We start from the raw sequence: 24,807 nt of genomic DNA, 5'->3' as shown, positions 1-24,807 counted from the left end.
TCTTCAACATTAACCAATAATTTCACAAAGACAGTGACTTGTCTTCATCTGCCAACGACTACTGCGGGAGGGCGACCGGGACACACGGTGTGTGGCTTGAACCGCGCTCTAGCCATAGGTTGGCCTCTTTTATTGAATAAATGCAATGGGTGGAGTTTAGTTTAGTTTATTATGTTAACAGCAGTACGTTCAGCTCATGATTTCAGAAAAACAAGGATGTTATTGTTTAAGGCGAGCAGTATGGACCTCTCAACGATGTCATTGTTCAAACCAGGATGCTCTTGCTTAAAGTGGCTCATGGCTTCAGCCATATGCATCCTGTACCATGAAAAACACCATTGTTCTCTCAACATTCCACATTCCCTGGGCACAAGGTCAAACTGTCATACAGCAAAAATCTTCCATTAGGAACATAGAATCTAATGATAATATATAACATTTTTCCCAACATTGAATATGAATATGTAGGAATGTGTGTGTGTGTGTATATAATGTGTATGTATATGCATGTGTAGATGCGTGTGCACAAAGACAAGTCTCGGAAAAAATATGATCCAAAGAATTATGAACTTACTACTTAACAGTTGAGATGTCTCTGAAGCTGTGATGTCTTTTAAACTCTAAACCTTCCTTCTGACAATATTCAGAGACGGGTGAAAATCATTAGGTGTAAAACCAGCTTACAGTCTTACTTGTAAGCTTTTGCAGCTGTTTTTACTAGGCTGTTTTCATTTCTGAACATATCACAATTGTTTTTCATATTCATCCTAATTACAGTTATGTAACATTAGAATTTTTAATTCTTGTAATTGTCTTTTAGATTTAACATACGAGTTCATCCAAAGAGGTGGCCTGAGAGATCCTATCATCTTTGAGAAAATTGATGGCCTTGGACTCAAGTATATTTTTTTCCTTTGCACTTTTTTTCCCCTTTTCTCTGCTCCCCTGCCCTCCCCTTTATGCACTCATAATTTGTTGCATAAAGTGGGGATAGTAACACCTTTTTCTTGTTTTATAGAATGCCTGATTCAACCTTCAGTGTGAGTGATGTCAAGATGTTTGTTGGTAAGCCTTTATTTCATTCGCTGAGCAAAGATTTGTAGTACAGGTCGTCTTCAACTCACAAACACAATGGAATCTGACAGGGTGTTTGGAAGTCGAATTGTTGAGACATAAACATTTGCTTTGAAAGTTAATTTTATTCAATTAAAAAAATAAACTCTGTGAGTCATCACTAATATGGTCGAAGGGTTTCTTTTTCACAATGATCCTAGGATCTAGGTTGTCTGGGGATTCATGCCCTTGTGAGGGTCAAACAGGCAGGTCCGAGGTGAGGGACCAGACAAAGCATGGCTCACAAGCCCCCTCATGAGAAGTGCAATAAGTGGATTGTGTTTTCCCTTTGCCGTATGTGGGTCACCATTGCCTTCATCTGGTGCCAGGCCTGGAAGTGGGCCTTGTTGGTGAGAAGCTGGTGGATGCCTCACCCCAAAAATACAACATGGGTCCTTTTTCCCAAAAGCTGACAACGTGTGGGAGGGGCCAAATCGCTAAGGTGCTCTGTGAGTTGGGCTATCGCTGTTGGCGATCCTACCGTATTTTTTGGACTATAGGGAAAAAAACGCGAGCTAGTTTGGGTGGGGGGGCGACTTATACTCAGGAGAGACTTCTATGTGTAATTATTCAAAAAATTTTACTTGATAATTGACACATTACTAGTATAGTTGATCACTTGTTATTTTCACTTTAAAACGCATGAGGGCGCACTATGGCTGTGGAATAATTGGAGCCTCACTGACAATGAGTTCCATTCACTGACTTCCGGAGTCAAGAGGTTTAATGATTTGGAGTGACACAGATGGTTTGATAAACTTGTTATTTATGTTATAGTTATTTGATATATAGTTTATTTAGAGTGGCAACGTCTATGTTGTTAGACTTCAGTAGTTTCCGATTGTCTAGCAAGGCTGTGAAGGCAGTGGATTTAATAATTTGGAGTGACACAGATGGTTTGATAAAATTGTTTGTATTATTATTTGATATATACCGTATTTCTTGGACTATAAGTCGCGTTTTTTTTTCATAGTTTGGGTGGGGGGGCGACTTGTGCTCAGGAGTGATTTATGTGAATTTTTTCACAAATTTTCAAAATTCAAAAATCTGCGATGTAGTGAAACCGCGATAAAAGAACCGCGATGTTGCAAGGGATTACTGTAATCTGAACTGCAAGTAACGTCAGTGGCGCGGAGGTTGTTTACATAAAGGACAAAGGATTCGATCACGGGATGACGAAGGATTGAATAATTTGGAGTGACACAAGGTTTGAAAAATTTATTTGTTATAGTTATTTCTATCCATCCATCCATCCATCCATCCATCCATCCATCTTCTTCCGTTTATTCGTGGTCGGGTCGCAGGGGCAGCAGCTTTAGGAGGGACTCCCAGACTTCCCCTCTCCCCAGCCACTTAATCCAGCTCATCCCGGGGGATCCCAAGGTGTTCCCAGGCCAGCTGAGAGACATAGTCTCTCCAGCGCCTCCTGGGTCGTCCCCGGGGTCTCCTACCGGTGGGACATGCCCGAAACACCTCCCCACGGAGGCGTCCAGGAGGCATCCTGATGAGATGCCCGAGCCACCTCATCTGGCTCCTCAATGTGGAGGAGCAGCGGCTCTACTCCGAGTCTCTCCCAAATGACCGAGCTTCTCACGCTATCGCTAAGGGAAAGCCCGGAGACCCTGCGGAGGAAACTCATTTCAGCCGCTTCTATCCTGGATCTTGTTCTTTCTGTCCCACCCATAGCTCATGACCATAGGTGAGGGTGGGAGCATAGATCGACCGGTAAATCGAGAGCTTTGCCATTTGGCTCAGCTCTCTCTTCACCACAATGGACCAGTACAGAGTCCGCATTATTGCCGACGCTGCACCGATCCGCCTGTTGATCTCGCACTCCATCCTGCCCTCACTTGTGAACAAGACCCCAAGATACTTGAACTCCTCCACTTGGGGCAGGATCTCATCCTTGATCCGGAGAGGGCATTACACCCTTTTCCGACCGAGGACCATGGACTCTGATTTGGAGGTGCTGACCCTCATCCCGACCACTTCACACTCGGCTGCGAACCGCTCCAGTGAGAGCTGGAGATCACGGTCTGAAGAAGCCAACAGCACCACGTCATCTGCAAAAAGCAGAGACGCAATGGTGAGGTCCCCAAACCAAACCCCCTCAACGCCTTAGCTACGCCTAGAAATTCTGTCTATAAAAATTATGAACAGAATCGGTGACAAAGGGCAGCCTTGGCTGAGTCCAACCCTCACTGGGAACGAATCCGACTTACTACCCGAAATGCGGACCAAACTCTGCGGTGATGACCGAACTAGAGATGCACCGATCCAATATCTGGATCAAATATCGGCCCCAATATCAACAAAATAGATGGATCGGGTATCGGAAAATGCAGCCGATCTGTGGGCCGATCCTTTTCTTAATCTATTGGGACGCGGGCTACGTCATACGTCAGCAGCACGCGTGCCGCATGCCACAAGAGTTTTCTAAACAAACGCAAACATGGAGCGAACGAAAGAGTCAGCTGTGTGGAAGTACTTTAAACTGAACACGCCAACTACCTCGACGGCAGTTTGTAATGTCTGCAAAGCTAATGTTGCCAGGGGTGGTGGTAGTACTGCCAGTTATAGTACTACCAATTTAATTAAGCATCTCCAGAAACACCACGCAACGAAGCACCAGGAGTTCCAGCAGTTGAGCAGATCAAAGAGAGCGGGAGGTGGACCTACACAGCAGTTAACGCACCTAATGTTTACATGTTTACTATTTCTTTTAATATTTTGTTACTGTGTGCTTGATCACCCTTTCTATATTTGCCCAGTGCAGTTTCAGCTGCAACATTTGTATTTTTTTAAGAAGTTTGTATCCTAATTTACTTGAATTTAAATGCTGATACACTTTATTGCTGCTGTTGCACAACTTTTTTACAAATAAATAGTTCATTGCTTTAATCTGCTTTATCTTGTTACATTTTGTTTTAGGAAAGAACTGTGTAGTCATGCCTGATGCCATTGCCTTTAGTCTTTTCTGTTCCACACGTAGCGGTATGTAGCTTGTTAAGTCAACCATAATATCGGATCGGTATCGGGTATCGACCGATATGCAAAGGCACGGCATCGGTATCGAAACTGAAAAAGTCGGATCGGTGCATCTCTAGACCGAACCACCCTTATCAATTGGCTCGGTACCCCGTACTCCCAAAGCACCCTCCACAGAACCTCCCAAGGGACACGGTCGAATGCCTTCTCCAAGTCCACAAAACACATGTGGACTGGTTGGGCGAACTCCCATGCACCCTCGAGGATCCTGTTGAGGGTGTCGAGCTGGTCCACTGTTCCACGGCCAGGACAAAAGCCACACTGCTCCTCCTGAATCCGAGGCTCGAACTCCCGACGGATCCTCCTCTCCAGCACCCCTGAATAGACCTTACCAGGGAGGCTGAGGAGTGTGATTCCCCTGTAATTGGAACACACCCTCCGGTCCCCCTTCTTAAAGAGGGGAACCACCACCCCAGTCTGCCAATCCAGAGGCACCATCCCCGATGTCAACACAATGCTGTAGAGGCGTGTCAGCCATGACAGCGGGGAAGATGGACGACAACCTTCACGCGGTCTTCTCTGTGAGTAGCAAGGTCAGGGTGCAAAACCCACTTGTGAAACTAATGTCGACAAACAAACACAGAGCTCGCAGAGCCGGCAGACTGAGGAATGGCGGACGGGCAGCCATCCCGACCGTCGAAAACCGAGGCCTGTCGGTGCTTCAACTTAATGTCGAGGGCCTTACCATCGCCAAACTCGAAGTCCTACGGCACCTGGCTGACTCCAACGGGGCCGCGGTCCTGCTCATACAGGAGACTCACTGTACGACCAACAACATCCTCAAGATCCCTGGGTTTCGTCTCGCTGGGTCCATCAACACCAAGCAGCACGGATTGGCAACCTTTGTACGCACTGGAATAAGCTGGGCACCCTGTAACCAATCCCCACCAGGCTCCAACATCGAGTGGCTGGTTACCAAAATCCAGGAAACCTTAGTCATCAACGTTTACAAGCCCCCAACATCGGAGCTAACCACAATGTCAATCCCATCTGCAACTGTACCCGCAATCTACGCAGGCGACTTCAACTGTCAGCACACAGACTGGGGGTACAACAACTCAACACCTAGCGGAGTGGCGCTGTGCGAATGGGCTTCCAACACTGATGCCCAGCTGCTGTACGACCCCAAGGAACCCCCAACCTTCTTCTCTGCACGCTGGAACACCTCCACCAACCCGGACCAGGCCTTCGTCATTTGCCGCAGCAACGACTCAAGACCGGAGAGGCGTGTCCTTGACAGGCTCCCCCGCTCACACCACCGACTTTCCATCATCAAAGTCCCATCACTGGTGGAACCGGTGCCAGGGAAGCCTGTGAAGAGATGGAACTTCCGAAAAGCCAACTGGGAGACGTATCCTGAGGAGACGAAAAGGAGGTCAGCCGGCCTGCCAGACCCAGAGTCCACAGATGTGGATGCAGCCTATGCAACCTACTGCCAGATCCTCCTGCGTGCGGCAAAGAAGAGTATCCCACGTGGATATAACAGGAACTACATCCCAGGCTGGGATGAGGAGTGTAGCTGCCTCCTGAGGGAACACCAGAGAGCTAGCTCTAGAGAAGAGGAGGACGCAACGGCAGCAGCACTGCTTGAAAAGCTGGACTTCTCCCGCAAGGCGAGATGGACAGAAGTCGTTGAATCAATTAACTTCACCCATTCCAGCCGGAAGGCGTGGCAGACCATCAACCAGCTCACAGGCAGAAATACATCAGCCCACAGATGCCCGGTCACCGCAAACGCAATCGCCTCCCAACTCCTGAAGAATGGCCACTTCCCGGAAGCAGACAAAGACCTTGCACGACTGATATCCCGTGAGGTGTCTTGTATCTCAAGAGCAGCCAACGTCGATTCCAATCTCTCGGGACCCTTTACAGCAGAGGAATTCAGTGAGGCCAAGAGTAAGCTAAAGCCGGGCAAATCCCCGGGCCGTGACAATATCCACCCAGAGTTTGTCATCCACCAGGGCCCAACAACATCTAGATGGGTTAGAGCTTTCTTCACATGATGCTACCGGAGACTAAAGCTCCCTAAGATCTGGCGTAGGGCCTCTGTGATAGCTCTGTTGAAGCCAAATAAAGATGCGAAGGACCCCAAGTCATACAGGCCCATCTCACTGCTGAGCGCCCCATTTAAGATCCTGGAAATATTGATACAAAGCCGTATAGAGCCAGTGGTGGACCCACAGCTCCCACCGGAACAAGCTGGTTTCCGACAAGGTCAACAGCAGACCAGCTCACCCTACTCTCCCAAGACATAGAGAACAGCTTCCAGGCTAAGGAGAAAGCTGGAGCAGTATACCTGGACCTAACTGCCGCATACAATACAGTTTGGCACCGGGGACTCCACCTGAAACTGCTGAGGACCATACCGGACCGGGACATGGTGCAGTTCATCATGGAGACGCTTTCCAACCGCAGCTTTACTCTCCAAACCAGCAGTGGGCAGTGCACTAGGCTCCGAAGACTGAGGAGCGGTGTACCGCAAGGGTCAGTTCTCTCACCAATGCTATTTAACATCTGTACATACGATCTACCGGACACAGCATCCAGAAAGTATGGCTATGCAGACGACCTTGCCATCATGCTGAGCCGACCAACATGGAAGGCGACGGAAGACGGCCTGAATGAAGATATGCGCACCATGGTAGCATACCTTCGAAAGTGGCGTCTCCAGCTCAGCCTTGGAAAGACTGTTGCTGCGTCATACCATCTCTGCACCAGGGAAGCAAGGAAAAAACTTGCATTGAGGGCAAACGCCTGGAGGTTCAACGAGCCCCGAAGTACCTCGCGTTCGTCTTGATCGGACCCTATCCTTCAAACAACACCTTAATGATCTGAAGGCAAAGGTGACATCCAGGGTTGCTGAAACAACGTGGGGAGCCTCTGCTAAGACCTTGTGGATTTCTACTCAAGCGCTGGTCTTCTCTGCAGCAGAGTACTGTGCCCCAGTTTGGAACAGAAGCCCCCATGCCAAAAAGGTGGATGTGGCAATCAACAACGCCCTCTGAATTATAACAGGATGCCAGCCCACCCCTGTGTCCCTCTTGCCTGTCCTTGCGGGAATAGCGCCAGCCAACCTTCGCCGTGAGGCTGCCATCCTCATTCTCGCCAGGAAGGCAAAAAATAACAACTGGCACATCCTGCATAGCACCACAACAACTCCAGCTCCACTAAGCACACTCAAGAGGCACCACGCCTACAAGATTGTAGCACAAGAGATGCTCAATTCCATCCCCGAGGACATCTCCAGAGATGCTTGGCTGGCAGCAGCTTGGAAGCAGGAGTGGGAGGCAGCTGGTCTTTCCCTCATGCACCGTTACATCTGGGATCCAGGAGACGGCGCCATAGGAGGAGACGAACTACCTCGCCAGCAGTGGACCACACTGAACCGTTTAAGAACTGGTGTTGGGCGCTTCAACACATCTATGCGACAGTGGGGACTGGCGGATAGTGCGGCTTGCAAGTGCGTAGACCCCGAGCAGACGGCCGACCACATCATCAACACCTGCCCCCTATATAGACCACCCTCGGAGGTCGGCCTCTTTGACTTGGGACAAGAGATGCTGGCGTGGCTCCACGACACTAAGTTGGAGCTCTGATGTTACACGAAAGAGAGAGAGAAGAGAGAGCCATGACAGCCCCACAACATCCAGAGCCTTTAAGAACTCCGGGCAGATCTCATCTGGGGCCTTGCCATCGAGGAGTTTTTTAACTACCTCAGTGACTTCGACCCCAGAGATCGGAGAGTCTGCCTCAGTCTCCAGGTCCTGGTTCCACAATGGAAGGCGTGTTGGTGGAATTGAGTAGGTCTTCGGAGTATTTTCCCCACCGACTCACGATGTCCCGAGTTGAGGTCAGCAGCACACCATCTCCACTGTAAACAGTGTTGACTGTGCACTGCTTCCCCCTCTCGAGATGCCGGATGGTAGACCAGAATTTCCTCGAAGCCGTCCGGACGTCATTCTCCATGGCCTCTCCAAACCCCTCCCACGCCCGGATTTTTGCCTCAGCAACCGCCGAAGCCGCGTTCCGCTTGGCCACCCGGTACCTGTCAGCTCCCTCTGGAGTCCCGCTGGCCAAAATGGCAAAACTTGACGGCATCCCTTACCGCCGCTCCCAATCACGCCCTTCCAGGTCTCACTGTCATTGCCCACGTGAGCATTGAAGTCATCCAGAAGAAAGGTGAAAACGTGACATTTTTTTAATATGGGATATTTTGGGAATGTCCCCAATGTGATTAGAATGTGCTGAATGATGTGAATTTCAAACTGGAAGTATGTAAATGAGTTGGAATGGGCTGAATTGGTTGAAAAATTTAGAAATGAGAAGTGAAAAAGGGAATTTAGTGAAATTTTGAGCACATTTTTGTCGTGAAAACGTGACATTTTCAAATTTGGCAATTTTGGGAATGTTCCCAATGTGACTTGAATGTGCTGAATGATGTAAATTTCAAACTGGAATGACGTAAATGTGAAATGTTGAATGTGCCATTAAGAATTAATGAGGAAATATTTGCCAGAAATTTGTGAATTTTGTGAAAACGGAAAATATTTGGAATGAAAAAAATGTAAGCACCCCGTGTCATGAATATTAGCAATAAATTAAAAGTGTACCGAAGTAAATAGGTTGAAATATGTGGAACTAGTTAAGCGTCAAAAAAGTGGGGGGAATAAGTAGAAAAATAAAGGACTGGAATAACACGTGTGAAGGCCTTTGCCTTCACACAATAAGACAGGAATAACAATAGTGTAAAAGCGAAGGCCTTCACACTAATAAAGGACAGGAATAACAATAGTATGAAGGCCTTCGCCTTCACACAATAACATATGTGAAGACCTTCGCCTTCACACAATAATAATAAAAACTAGAATTTGCAATTCCTGAAGAAATTGCATGTGAAAGTGAAGAAGTTGAATAAATACTCGGGGAATTCTACAGAATGATGTTGAAACGAGTTGAATCGGTTGAAAAATGGAGAAATTAGAAGGGAAAAGGAAATTTCGGAAAATTTGGTGTGAATTTCAAAATTGAAAATGTGGAATTTTTGCTAAGTGGGAAGTTGTGGAATAGGTAGGAAAATGATGAACGGTTGAAAGTTGGAACCGGTAGAATCGGTTGAAAAATGTAGAAATGAGAGTTGAAAAACGAAATGTAGGAGAATTTGGCGCGAATTTCAAAATTTGAAATTTGGAATCGTTGGTAACTTAAAAGTTGTGGAATAGGTAGGTATGAACAGTTGAAAGTTGGAATGGGTTGAATCGGTTAAAAAATGTAGAAGTTAGAGCAAATGTTAAATCCCCATTGAGAATGAATGGAAATTTTAAAAAAAATTGCGCCAAAATGTTTTCAAATTTGGAACGAAAAGAAATATACAGCTTCAAAAGTTTCACTTGGAGTTAAATGTTGAAACGGGTTGAATCGGACAAAAATTGTAGAAGTTAGAGCAAATGTTAAATCCATATTGAGAATGAATGGGAATTTCAAAAAAAAAATTGCGCCAAATGTTTTGAAATTTGGAACGAAACAAAATATACGGCTTCAAAAGTTTGGAAGAAGTGCAAAGTGGAAAGAGTGAATCGGTTGAAGTATGTGGAAGTAGTTAAGCCTAAAAAATAAGAATAATAAGTAAAATAATAACTAGAAATTGCAATTTCTGGAGAAATTGCATGTGAAGGCGAAGACACTTCACACTATTGTTATTCTACTTTTTATGTAAAATGGAAAAAAAGGGAAAAATTTAAAATGGTGAATTAATGATGAGTTTTTGAAAAAATAGATGTTAAATAAAGGAGAATGAAAATGGTAAATAAATGATGCTAATGATGTTGAATAAAATAAATGGTTAAAATGATGTGTTTGGGAAAAAAAATGATGTTAAATGATGTTGAATAAAATAAATGAATGAATAAAAAATGATGAAGTTGCCCCGTTAATAAAATTATGATAAAGATGAGTTAGGGAAAAAAAATCATGATAAAAGTAGTATTCACAAAGTTGTCCAATGCGGGGCTCAAACCTATGACGTTGAGGTTGGAAGTCTAATGCTCTATCTACTGTGCTAAACAGTGTTTTACTACTAATGCGCTGGAATGATGATAAATGATGAGAAATAAAATGAATTTTCATTCGCCTTCACACTAACTAGAATTAGCAATTTCTGGAGAAATTGCGTGTGAAGGCGAAGACACTTCACACTATTGTTATTCTACTTTTTACGTAAAATGAAAAAAAGGAAAACATTTAAAATGGTGAATTAATGATGAGAAATGATGTTGAATGAAATAAATGGGTAAAATGATGTTAAAATGAATTTGGGGAAAAATGATGTTAAATAAAGAAGAAATAAAAATGGTAAATTGATGATGATAATGATGTTGAATAAAATAAAATTAAAAGCGAGAAAATAGATTTTGGGAAAAAAGATGTTAAATTATGTTGAATAAAATAAATGAATAAATAAAAAATGATGAACTTGCCCGATGCGCTTGAATGATGATAAATGATGAGAAATAAATGAATGAATAAAACATGAAGTGCCCTGTTAATGTGATGTGTTGAGAAAGTTGCCCAGTGCGGGGATCAATCAATGCTCTACCTACTGAGCTAACCAGTGTCTTACTGCGAGACACTGATGCGGTGGAATGATGCTGAATGATGAGAAATAAAATGATTAAGAGGAAAAATGGTAAATTAATTATGATGATGATGTTGAATAAAATAAATGATCAAAATGATGTGTTGAAATTAAAGGAATAAATTAATGAATAAAAAATAATGGCCAATTTGAGATTCGAACCCACTCGGGAAAATGGCTCGTGTTGAATGTGCCATTAAGAATGAATGGGGGAAACAGTTTGGTCACACCCATTACCTTGTTTGATAGTGCCGTCCCAAAGACTGTGACGTAATCCATTCATTATATTTTTTTATTTTTATGGGGAAAATGGTTCTCAATAATTATAAGCACTAATTTTTCTCTTGTATTCGGGTCAATATAGTTTAGTTCATAATTTTTTATTCTCTACTCAGGAAGCAGACGTATGATCGACGTCATGGATGTAAGCACTCAGAAGGGGACAGAGATGTCCATGGCCCAGTGGACACGGTACTATGAGAGTCCTTCGTCTCAGCGAGACAGGCTCTTCAATGTCATCAGCCTGGAGTTTAGCCACACAAAGCTGGAAAACCTGGTCAAGAGACCTTCTACAGTATGTACACCGATGCATAAATTCATGAACCAAACAAAATGTACAATTTCAATTAGTTTTCAAGAATGTGATTAAGTGTGAATGTGATCTTATTTTGCCCTTCAGACCTTGCCCAGGTGCTTGGCAGTTCCCTTCACTTTATTCATTATTCCTGTTCAGCTTCAAAATCTTAATGACGTTTTAAAATTTTGTGGTTAAGCTCTTCGTACTTCGTGTCTTCGTACGCATCTTCTCTAGCTCCTTGCCCCGTGACCAGGAATTTGTGTTGGGAAGGTGCTAAAAGAATTTTGTCTTGAGTGCAAGTACCGTCAGAGAAGTCAGACATTAATTCACTCACTGAAACAAAGAGAAGACAACCGGTACTTGTTTTACTCGCGAGGAGAAGAGACAAAGAGTGTTTCAGTTGCATTCTTCGTCAATTCTGAGCTCCTAGTCTGCTATCTCCTCTTTTTATTTTGGGTTGCCCTGGTTATAAAGTTGTTGCTACTCTGAAGGGAGGGGAGTTGTTGCCGTAGCAACGCTGCCTAGCTAACAAAGTGGGCCGACAGAACCTTAGCCTTTCCATGACTCCAGCAGTGCAGAGTCTCTCCTCAGTTGGTTGACAGCCTCGTCCTCGACTATGATTAGATATCTCCAAGCGTGCTGAGTGCAGTGTTCCTGTGAAACAATGCATTAGACTTTCTTGCTAAGTTTCACACAATAATAACCAGGTCAGTGGCCTAGTAGTAGTTACTTAAACATTGAGTAAATATGGGATAACTTATATGCAACTACTTCAACATGTATGTCTTTTCTATAACACTTTATCAAAGAAATATCGTCCCGATCAACAACAATTTATGAATAAAAGCTACAGAGTTGACTTAAAGCAGGGGTGTCAAATTCCAGTCCCCAGGGGCCGCATTCCTACATGTTTTCCAAGTTTCTCTCATTAAACACACCTGATTCATTTAGCAGGCTCCTGCAGAACGTGAGGATGAACTGGTCATTTGATCTGGAGTTTGACACCTGTGACTTAAAGCGAAGGAACGTTTTTCGAACTAAACAAAAAACAAAGGCGTTCTACTCATAACTAGTGAGGGCCTCTCATAGGCATATACAGGAAGATAAGAAATGAAAGAAGGTATGTATGATTGGGAGTCAAAGAAACTCTCTGGAGTTAGAGAGTTTTGTTAAAGCAAAGATATGAGGCCCTTGATCAAGCTGACCAGTGCTTCACCATCCAATTATTCCAACAACATCCATCTCCCCATTGATCCAGTTGGAGACAGACAAAAGATTACTTCGGTCCATGGATTCTTCTTATACTTGGGTGTAAGCAGGGAAAGCGGGATTGATTGATTGGTTGATATCTTTATTTCATATTTAAAACATAAAAACACAAAACAAATAACACTCTAAAGTGTCATATGTAAATTGTACAACAAAGAAAGAAAGAAACCAACTAACAAACTGAAAAAAGTCAATAAAAAGGAGTAGGAAGAAGTATACCTTTTTATATTCTTACCCCTTTGTCACTTTATCCATTAACTAATGATTCAACTTATAAATCTACAACAGAACACAAATAGACACACTTTCAACTTATTTTTCTGTTTCACTTTTGGTTTTGTGTAACCATTTGGCATTTTTAGTCCTTGTACCCGCTAAACAACATATTTTTGTACATTTTTTAAAAACTGGTGGACATTTGGACTTTGCTTGAGTTCCTCACTGACAGTTCCATAGTTTGACCACGGTTATAGTTATACAGAAACTTTTTAAGGTTCTTACTATGTTTGAGTTTTGAAGTTGTGATTCCCCTTTAACTTATAACCTCTCTCCCGATTCCTGAATAAGTTCTGGATATTTTCTAGTAGTTGTTTTGCTTTTGCACTATACACGATGATTGCTGTTTGATAAGATACTATGTCAGTGAATTTTACGTAAAAAGTAGAATAACAGTAGTGTGAAGTGTCTTCTCCTTAACACGCAATTTCTCCAGAAATTGCAATTTATTTATAGTTATTATTAGTGTGAAGGCGAAGGCCTTCACACTATTGTTATTCTACATTTTTATTCCTCCCACTTTTTTGACACCTAACTACTCCCACATGCTTTAGCCGATTCACCCCATTCCAACTTTCACACGTTCCAAAAATTCACGGCATGATTGCCACCATTTTATTTGTTCATAACATTTACCGTTTTTGCATAATTAGCAAATTTGTGCCTTAAAATCCCCCATTCATTCTTAATGGCACATTCAACACGAGCCATGTTCCCGAGTGAGTTGGCCGTTATTTTTTTATTCATTCATTTATTCAATTAATTTAAACACATTTTAATCATTTATTTTATTCAACATCGTCATAATTTACCATTTTTCATTTATTTATTTATTTCTCATGTTTAATCACTATTCCACGACAACAATAGTAAGTCACTGTTTAGCTCAGTAGGTAGAGCATCAGACTTCCACCCTCAACCTCGTAATTTCGAATCCCGTAATAAATTGCAAATTCTACTTTATTATTATTAGTGTGAAGGTGAAGACCTTCACACTACTGTTATTCCTGTCCTTTATTATTAGTGTGAAGGTGAAGACCTTCACACTATTGTTATTCCTGTCCTTTATTATTCAACTTATTCTGCCTGTTTTTTTGTCCCTTAACAACTTCAACATACTTCAACCGATTCACTCCGTTCCACTTTTCACGGATTCCAAATATTCATGACACGTGAGCTTACATTTTTTTCATCCCAAAAATTTTCCGTTTTCACAAAATTCACAAATTTCCGGCAATTTTTGCCCCATTCATTCTTAATGGCAGATTCAACATTTCACATTTACGTTGTTCCAGTTTGAAATTCACATAATTCAACACATTCAAATCACATTGGGGACATTCCCGAACTTGCCAAATTCAAAAATGTCACGTTTTCACGTTTCAAATTTTCACAAAATTTCACAAAATTTCGTTTTTCACTTCTAATTTCTACATACTTCAACCGATTCAACTCGTTCCAACTTTCAACTGTTCATCTTTTGCCTACCTATTCCACACCTTCCCATTTAGCAAAAATTTCACATTTTTGAAATTCGAACTTCAACCAAATTTTCCAAAATTTCCTTTTTCCACTCGAATTTCTACATTTTTCAACCGATTCAACCCATTCCAACTTTCAACTCTTCATATTCTTCCTCCCTATTCCCCAAATTCGCACTTACCATAAATTCCACATTTTCAATTTTGAAATTCAACCAAATTTTCCAAAATTTCCTTTTTCCACTTTAATTTCTACATTTTTCAACCGATTCAACCCATTCCAACTTTCAACTCTTCATATTCTTCGTCCCTATTCCCCAAATTCACACTTACCATAAATTCCACATTTTCAAATTTGAAATTCAACCAAATTTTCCAAAATTTCCTTTTTCCACTGTAATTTCTACATTTTTCAACCAATTCAACTCGTTTCAACATCATTCTTCAGCATTCCCAGAGTATTTATTCAACTTCTTCACTTCACACGCAATTTCTTCAGGAATTGCAAATTCTAGTTTCTCATTTAATAGCATCATTCCACCGCATCAACAGTAAATCACTGTTTAGCTCAGTAAGTCAGATTTCCAACCTCATCGTAATTTTTATTTCATTTAATCATTATTTCGAGTCCCACAATAGTGTGAAGTGCCTTCGCCTTCACACGCAATTTCTCCAGAAATTGCCAATTCTAGTTTTACTTATTATTCTTATTTTTTGACGCTTAACTACTTCCACATACTTCAACCAATTCACTCAATTCCACTTTTCACTTATTCCAAATATTGATGACACCGCTGCTTACATTTTTTTTCATTCCAAAAAATTTACGTTTTCACAAAATTCACAAATTTCCGGCAATTTTTGCCCCATTCATTCTTAATGGCAGATTCAACATTTCACATTTACGTTGTTCTAGTTTGAAATTCACATAATTCAACACGTTCATATCACATTGGGGACATTCCCAAACTTGGCAAATACAAAAATTTCACGTTTTTACGTTTAAAATTTGCACAAAATTTCTCAACATTTCACAAAATTTCGTTTTTCACTTCTAATTTCTACATACTTCACCCGATTCAACCCGTTCCAACTTTCAAATGTTCATCTTTTGCCTACCTATTCCACACCTTGCCACTTAACAAAAATTTCATATTTTTCAAATTTTTGTCAACAACGCCAAGCGTGCGCCCTGACGTCAGCCTCATCATTATTCCAGACCTATATTATATTATATTAACAAAGTACAAGTAAAGACGTGGGTTTGGTAAACAGCTCTTTATTTAACAAAACAGGAGTTCAACGAGGCAACAACTACTGAACTGTAACGATAAAAACATATACAAGTTGCTACACGAAATAAAATATATCAAATAATTATAACATAAATAAGTTTTTCAAACCTTGTATCACTCCAAATCATTAAATCCTTCAAACGTGGGGCCCTTCGTTATCTTCGTCATCCCATGATCGAATCACACAGACAAACTCTCAGTTAAACAAAGTCCATAAACAAAAACATAATTTTTTTCACTTACTATGTTTGGCGGGACAGACAGATTTTAATAATGTCACTGAGGCATTTTTTAATGAACTCCCCTTCATTGTATGGCTTTTTAGCCCGTGCAATGTTCCAAACCAGTTGAAACAATGCAAGCGTAACTGTCACCGAGTGCTTCGTAATTCTTTTGAAAAACTGTACCTGATTTTCTGCCTGACTTTTCAAAGTGTCCAACTTGCGCCTGCGAAATTCAGTCCCTTTTGGAAAGTCCTTATTGATAGTAGCATGAAGTCAGCTGAAGTGGCGCTGAAGATTTGAAGCTTTTAAATGCGCTAATGACATTGACATATCAGGCAGAATAACTTGCCATTGTGTACAACAAAAAAAATATAAACTTTCCTACTCTGTTAAAGACGTCCTGTGTTCATCTTCACATATTTGTTTAGCTGTGCATTTTTTTCTTGCCATTTTGAGAGCGAAATTGACACTGCTCGAATGGGTGTGTCCTTCCTTTGCGCGTTTGACCAAAATACCATATTGAACTTAAGCAAAGCAAACACGCACAAAAAATAAACACAAATGTTGATATGAACTTAAAAGAGCCGCATGAAACCAGGCAAAGAGCCGCATGTGACTCGCGAGCCCCGGGTTGACCACCCCTGATGTACTTTTTTTTTATTCTTCTCAGGTGATGTGCTTTCTTTGCAATGTCTGCGTTGGTCTTTGTCAAATGTTCATTTATGTAGATGTCTGTGCCTTTGAGCAACTTACCCTGTTTTAGGAGTGCAATTTTGTGCTTCCTGTTGACAAATTTCAGAATGACTGCTGGCTTGTCGTTACTGTTTCGTCTGGCCAGTGGATGACAGGCTTCAACCTGATTGGAGTCCATAGTTATTCCTTTTGTTTGCAGAAATGCAGCTACCTGTTGCTCGGCTGAGCTTGCATCTTGCTCACAGCGATCGCTGCCTGCCGTCACTACCCTTGCATAAGATATAGGTTTAATTGCTATTCCAATGATGACAATGTCATTTGTTCTTGTATATTGCTCAAGGTCTGCAACCCGACTTTCAAGGTAGGCAAGCTGCTTGTCCTTCTCAGCATTGAGCATATGGAGCCTCTTTACCTCTTCCACCAGTGCTAAGATGTTTTTCTGCTGCATCCTCACAGCAGAAACTTCTTCCAAAAGGAAGTCAAGTGACTTTTTTATGTCCTCGACCTCCTTTGTGGACATGGTCAGGTTTTGTTTCGGCCCCATTGCTCACGTTGGTCCCAGCGATCTCTGACAGCTCACTCCGCTGTTCCCCGGTAAATCAGCTGTTAGCTGTCTGCTAACACTCGCTAGTTCACGATCTGCTTAGATCGGTAAAGTTTTCTTGTATTTCCTTTCACTCTTGAGATCCTTGGTTTTGTTAATTCCTCTCCACGTTGATTTCTTTCACTCTTGAAAGCCTTGGTGGAGTTGGAAAAGTTGGAACCAAGGTTTAATAATCACTGGCAAAAATACCCCAACACAAATCCTCGCTGCAACGCAGCGGAACAAAGTTGTGAAATAAACAGCACAGGAATGACTCGTCTGTGGCAACAAAGTAACAACATAAACTGCACAGGAATGGACCGTCTGTGGCAGGGGTGGGCAACTCCGGTCCTCGAGGGCCGGTGTCCTGCATGTTTTCTATGTCACCCTGTTGCAACACACCTGATTCAAATGGTTAGATAATTAGCAATCCTGATCATTTGGATCAGTTGTGTTGCAACAGGGTGACAAAGAAAACATGCAGGACACCGGCCCTCGAGGACCGGAATTGCCCACCCCTGGTCTGTGGCAACAAAGTAACAACAAAAACTGCACAGGAATGGACCGTCTGCGGCAACAAAGTAACAACAAAAACTGCACAGGAATGGACCGTCTGTGGCAACAAAGTAACAGCAAAAACTTGAAAAAGGATCCCGACTTACTGCTGTGTGGGCGAGTCTTAGTTGCGTGGCGAGCTTTAGCTGCGTGGCGAGCGTTAGGTGCGTGGCGAGCGAAGATAATGATGTAGAGAGGGTTTTTTGAAAAGAGTTCAGAGGTACATTCACCTGGTCCTTTGATCCTTTAATGCTTAATCAGATAATACATGTTGTCAATACGCGTCGTCAATAATTATTTATTTTTTATACTTATTTCTCAATTCTCACTTCTGCTGTGCTCGAAAGCAATTCACAGAAATAGTACGAGCCAATGACAACCTTGTGTATTTATCCTGATCCATCTCATTGGCTATGTGATAAAGTATAAGTCAAAGAAAACTAAAAAGACTCATCTGCTTTCTGATTCAAATGCTACGTGCGCACCCAACACGTGATGAGCGTGACGCTTTGCTTACCACGCTAGAGTTTTGATGCTATGACGGGAGTGGCTGTTTATCAGCGACTGGATGCACACGTTGAAGGGGACAAAAGTATATACATACAGTCGAACCAAACCCAAGCCAGGTGTTGGTGAGCCCCTGGCTTCGGAGTACAATGGGATGTCGCAATGGATCTTCATGAGCTGGAGCCTGGTGTAAGGTACCTGCACATCATTGACCACTTCACACGGTTCAGCGCAGGAAACATTGTGAGGACCAAGAAGCCATCAGAGATAGTAAACTTTCATTCATTCTTGAATGAGTGTCCATGAAGCACCGAAACGGATCTACAGTGACAACAGAGGAGAGTTCAACAATGAAGAGATAAGAAACATGGCAGAAAACTTCAACTTCAAGACAAAGACCACGGCAGCAAACAGTCCGTAGAGCAATGGACTGTTGGAGAGACACAACATGACACTGACAGAAATCCTCTTAAAAGTCAAAAAGGAAAATCGGTGTGGGTGGCAAACTGCTTTGAGAATTGGAAAAATAATAATATTTTTGAGGAAGTTCTAGACGAAGATCAAACGTGTTTCTACAAGATGGGTCTGTACGTTGAAAGATACAATGAATGGTATTGTACCAAAGGCACGGCTTGTTGCAAGGGGTTTTGAGGAAATGAACATTTAAGACTTACAGAAAGACTTCCCCACTTGTGCAGCAGAGTCACTCAGAGTGCTCCTAGCTATTACAGTTTCAAGTTTCATGATTTTTTCTAATTCAGTTTGACAGTGCTGGCAGGCCATAAATAATACATTACAAATACAAATACATTATACATACCAACCTGGGCCGCACTTTGGACATGACCTAGTCTAGCGTATTGCATCTTCCGCTTTACAAAAATTACATAGATTTTCTACGGGGTGAAGGTCAGGCGGGTTTGCTGGCCAATCAAAGACATGGTCCTTAAACCAGGTACTGGTGGTTTTGGCACTGTGTGCAGGTGCCAAGTCCTGTTGGAAAGTGGAATCTGTATCTCCATAAAGTGGGTCAGCAGCAGGAAGCATGAAGTGCTCTAAAACTTCGTGGTAGATGGTTGCATTGACCTTGGACCTCAGAAAACAGAGTGGACCAGCACCGGCAGATGACATGGCACCCCACACCATCACTGACAGCGGAAACTTTACACTGGACTTCATGCAACGTGGATTCTGTGATTTTCCTCTAGACTCCGGGACCTTAATTACCAAATAAAATGCAAAATTTATTCTCATCAGAGAACATAACTTTGGACCACTCAGCAGCAGTCCTTTTTGTCCTTCTTACGCTGTCTGTTGTTCAAGAGTGGCTTAATACAACGAATCCGACAGCTGAAACGCTTGTCTTTCATGCATCTCTTTGTGGTGGTTCTTGAAACGCTGACTCCAGCTGCAGTCCACTCTTTGTGAATTTCCCCAACATTCTTGAATGCGTTTTGTTTCACAATTCTCTCCAGGGTGCGGTTATCCCTATAGTTTGTACACTTTTTTTGGACCACATTTCTTTCGTCCCTTCACCTGTCTATTAATGTGCTTGGACACAGCTCTGCGAACAGCCAGCCTCTTTAGCAATGACCTTTTGTGTCTTGCCTTCCTAGTGCAAGATGTCAATGGTCCTCTTTTGGACAACTGTCAAGTCAGAAGTCTTCCCCATGATTGTGTAACCTTCAGAACAAGACTGAGAGTTCATTTAAAGGCATTTGCAGGTGTTTTGAGGTAATCAGCTGACGAGTGCGGCACCAGGTGTTTTCTATATTGAACCTTTTCAAAATATTCTACTGTAATTTCTGGACTATAAGACTCACCTGATTATAAGCCTCACCAGCAAAAATTAGGGGAAAATCTTGGTTTTTCATACACAAGCCACTGTATTAAAAGCCGCATGTGCCCGCGAGTTATTACAAAGAAAGATGGTACACAGCAGTGACGTGCGGTGAGGTTCATGACTGGGGAGGCACTGACGTTACCCCACCCCCCCTCCGGTAACATTTATCCGACACCTAAGCGTGTCACCAAAAAGGTTGGGGAACGCTGCTCTAGAGTAGCTTATTCATTATTTAATTGGAACTATTTTAATTAAAATCCCATATCAGTAGTCTTCAGGGGAAGATTGACGGCAACCTTCACGTGGTCTTCCCTGCGAGAAGCAAGGTCAGGGTGCAAGACCCGCTTGTGAAACTAATGTCTTCAAACAAACGCAGAGCCGGCAGACTAAGAAATGGCGGACGGGCAGCCTTCTCGACTGTCGAAAACCGAGGACTGTCGGTGCATCGAGGCCCTTACCACTGCCAAACTCGAAGTCCTTTGGCACCTGGCCGACTCCAACGGGGCCGCGGTCCTGCTCCTACAGGAGACGCGCTGCACGACCAACAACATCCTCAAGATCCCTGGGTTCCATCTCGCCGGGTCCATCAACACCAAGCAACACGGTGTGGCAAACTTCATTCGCACATGAATAAGCTAGGCGGCCTGTAGCCAATCCCCACCAGGCTCCAACATCGAGTGGCTGGTTACTAAAATCCAGGAAACCTCAGTCATCAACGTTTACAAGCCCCCACCATCGGAGCTAACCACAACGTCACTACCATCTGTAACTGCACCTGCAATCTACGCAGGCGACTTTAACTGTCAGCACACAGACTGGGGGTACAACCACTCAACACCTAGCGGAGTGGCGCTGTGCGAATGGGCCTCCAACACTGATGCCCTGCTGCTGTACGACCCCAAGGAACGAAATGTAAAAAATTAATGTAAAATGAAATAATTGACTGCTCCTCATTTGCTCACTGTAAATTTGAACTGGAGATCACTTAGGCTGGAGAACCTTTTCTTTGTTGCCTCTGTAAGGTCTCTTTTCAAAGCAGTTTTGTTCATCTAAAGAAATACGACGTTACTGACAGATGACAAAAAACACTAGATAAATCATCTTAACCACGGAAATTAGTTAATACAGCCACAGTGTTTGAACATTGAAACAGCGACATAGATACAAACAGCAGTTCAGTCTAACTGTATAGCCTGTCAACATAGGCATCTGTGTGATTACGCAATCCTCAGAGGAGGCAAGGCAGGAAGTTGGCTCCCCCGAGCGAATCGTCTTCGGTTTTAAAATAACTATAAAAAATCAGCGATTTTGGTTCAAAATGATACAAAACTACTGAAATTAAAAGGAAAATGACTTTATAATAAAAACAATTGAATTAGTATTTTCCCCTTTTCATGATGGCAGGGGAGGCACTTGCCTCCTCTGACCGCACGTCACTGGTACACAGAAAGAGTTTTCAAAGTTTTAATAACACACCTTAACTTTTCTTCCAAACATTGCCTGTGACGCGGCAGGAACACAGCATCAACATGGAGGTAACGCAGCACTAATAGGGCTGGATAAAAAAACATAATGGTAAAAGTCACTGAGACGCGGCAGTAACACAGCAGCAACACGGTAGCATTAACAGGGCTGATTAAAAAAAAATACAAATAAAAGTCTCTGAAAGCAGTCTTTGTCCTCCTCCCGTGCACTGAAAGTCTTCCTCCTCAGTGTCGGATTAGAATAGCGCCAGATAAACTTCGCCACACACTTTCTCAGTCTCTCTTTTGTTGTCTCTTTTATGCATTTCTTCTAGCATTTTCCATGATGAGTCTGTTCATGCTAATTTTATTAATGCACAATGCGCTAAGTTATATTCAACTAGCGAGCCACACGTATAGCTCCAGAGTAGACGTGACCGCGAAATAAAGAAAAGGGTGACGCAACAAGATGTCATCAACAATAACCCAGTGCTCCCTAGTGACCGGAAGAAACCTCTAAAGTGCATGGATGAGCAGCTGTAGTTCCTAAAATTAAGAGCCAAATCATATGCATTTCTTTTGTCCCCTATAATGAGGGTTTGTGTATAAAAGCCTCTTTTCTTCAGTAATGTCCGTCATGATCTCGTTCTGTCTCTTCTTTGTGTCAATTATATGGCACTATTTGCCTGGTGGATGGACATTTGATCAACACACCACTCTTCTCCCCAGTGAGTGTCTCACATATCCCTCCGCCCAGCAAAGTGCAGCACAACAGCGGTCCACAGCGTTTTTACGAGTGTATAAGTGTATTAGTCATCACAAAAATCACCAAAAATAATAGATACGCCGGACCGCAGGGTTCAAAACTTGAGCAAAAAGTAGCGGTTTATAGTCCAAAAATTATGGTAATTTTCTCAGATATTGAATTTGGGGTTTTCAATAGCTGTCAGTTATAATAATCCATACATACATTTTATGTACCGCTTTGTCCCCACCGGGGTCGCGGGCGTGCTGGAGCCTATCCCAGTGGTCATTAGGCGGGGGACACCCCGAACTGGTTGCCAGCCAATCGCAGGGCACACACAGACGAACAACCATATGAACTCGCACTCATACCTAGGGACGATTTAGAGTCTTCAATTGGCCTACCAAGCATCTTTTTGGGATTTGGGAGGAAGCCGGAGTGCCCGGAGGAAACCCACACGGGCTCGGGGAGAACATGCAAACTCCACACATAGAGACCCGGAGGTGGAATCGAACCCGCACCCTCCTAACTGTGAGGCGGACGTGCTAACCAGTTTACCACCGAGCCGCCCAGTTATAATAATCAAAACTACAATGAATAAACATTTGAAATACATCAGTCTGTGTGCAATGCATAAATATAATGTAGAAGTTTCATTTTTTGAATGTTAGTACTGAAATATTTGAACTTTTTGATGATATTCTAATTTACTGGCCAGCACCTGGCCAGCACCTGTCCGCACGAACGCAGCAGTGGCATGGAGCCTTCAAGTCACACATCTATAAAAACACGCAAGACTAATAATAAATAACAATATTCAACTATATACATGTATATAGTTAAAGAGCAGCTTTGGTATGGAGCCTCTCTAGCCTCAATCCTCTCGAGCATTTTTTGCACATTGGCTTATTCAAATCTATAATTGCTCTGGTTGCATCCGCCTCAAATGCAAAATATTTCCACACACAACAAGCGGGCGTGTTGGACTTACACTCCCATTTGCTATTTTTCCCCAGCGGAGACAATAAAGGTTTCAATCAATCAATCAAAGCCATTGTTATGAAAGATCGAAAGTTTTCTTCTTCTTCTGCGCCACTGACTGCTGCTCCCTCCGGTTCCGGCAAGAATTGACGTGTTGAATGAAAAGTTAAACATTCGGTAGTCGGTACCACAAAAAGCAGGTATCAACGTATTTTCTGCGTGTTTGTACCGAATTGGTACTGAAAGTATCAGTTCTTTTGACAACACAAGTCAGAAGCCATTTGTTTCGTGAAAGACAAAGAGTTTATGCTTTAATTATTTATCATATTTTTTAATTCAATTTATTTGATTCATGTAATATGTGTGTGGGAAGTAGAATTCCCCTTTTAACACATTTTTTTGGTAGCTTGATCTTATAGACTGGGTTGACAACATGTGGCCCCGTCATCTGAAAGAAAGGCAGAAGGACTCAACCAACTCAATCTGTGATATGCAGTATCCCAAAGTGCAAAAGTAATGGATTCTTTGAATAGTTACTCTTGACATAAATGTTTACATGTTTACAATGTTGTGGAATTCTTGTACAGGTACTGTCTGATGAGTGTGGAGGGATGCTACACAGACTTTCACATTGACTTTGGAGGAACATCTGTGTGGTACCATGTTCTAAGAGGGAGTAAGGTGTGTGACATTGCACTTAAGACATTCCATTTGTCATCCTCTACTGTGACAGTCACAGTGGTGTTTAGTGCTGAAGATATTGACAAAGTACATTTCAGCTATTCTTCTCATAAAAAAATAAATAAATCTCTTTTTGAAGCATTGTATCTGTACATGTTGTTGTCAGGTATTCTGGTTGATCCCTCCTACCACTCAAAATTTAGAGCTATATGAACACTGGGTGCTGTCAGGAAAACAAGGTGATATTTTTCTTGGGGATCGTGCGTCTGACTGTCAGAGGATTGAACTTCGACAAGGGTGCACCTTTATTATACCATCAGGTAAACATGATTATAGATGTGCATACATTCTATGTTTTCAAATATTGATTATGCACATTTTATAATTAGGTTGGATTCATGCAGTCTACACCCCAATGGATTCTATTGTCTTTGGTGGAAACTTCCTTCACAGCTTTAACATTCCAATGCAACTTAACATCTGCAATATAGAAGACCACACACGGGTAGGATTATATACCGTAATTTTCTGACTATAAGTCGCTCTGCAGTATAAATTGCACCAGCCATAAAATGCACAATAACGTGAAAAAACAACATATATAAGTCGCACCGGAGTATAAGTTGCACTTTTGGGGCAAATTTATTTGTCAAAATCCAACACCAAGAACAGACATGAACCAGTAACAACAGGCTAAACGATATGGTATGCTAACGTGACATATACACAAACGAGGAGCTGAGAACGGGCCTGACGTAACATTCAGAGTTATTCAAATAAGTATTACATAAATAACACGTTTATCAAACCATCTGTGTCACTCCAATTCATTAAATCCATCG

At 42.4% G+C, this 24,807-nt stretch overlaps 1 protein-coding gene across 6 annotated transcripts in view; it reads left to right on the top strand.

Annotated features, from left to right (window-relative positions):
• Positions 1 to 24,807, top strand: part of LOC147056229 (lysine-specific demethylase 2A-like) — a 161,303-nt gene that overhangs the window by 15,247 nt on the left and 121,249 nt on the right. For 4 of the 6 annotated variants that reach the window (XM_085912640.1, XM_085912637.1, XM_085912636.1 and 1 more), the window contains exons 3-9: positions 821 to 899; positions 1,019 to 1,065; positions 11,188 to 11,366; positions 23,691 to 23,797; positions 23,872 to 23,965; positions 24,132 to 24,285; positions 24,355 to 24,470. In XM_085912640.1, coding sequence (XP_085768766.1) covers positions 821 to 899; positions 1,019 to 1,065; positions 11,188 to 11,366; positions 23,691 to 23,797; positions 23,872 to 23,965; positions 24,132 to 24,285; positions 24,355 to 24,470 — 776 coding nt within the window. Of the gene's footprint in view, positions 1 to 820; positions 900 to 1,018; positions 1,066 to 8,180; positions 11,367 to 23,690; positions 23,798 to 23,871; positions 23,966 to 24,131; positions 24,286 to 24,354; positions 24,471 to 24,807 lie in introns of those variants that run through there. The other 2 variants (XM_085912641.1, XM_085912642.1) reach the window with 2 other exon arrangements.

Source organism: Syngnathus leptorhynchus, chromosome 5 (assembly GCF_054491065.1).
Source record: "Syngnathus leptorhynchus isolate UIUO chromosome 5, UIUO_Slep, whole genome shotgun sequence".
Classification (NCBI taxonomy): Eukaryota; Metazoa; Chordata; class Actinopteri; order Syngnathiformes; family Syngnathidae; genus Syngnathus; species Syngnathus leptorhynchus.
This window is presented reverse-complemented; position numbering and strand designations above follow the sequence as displayed.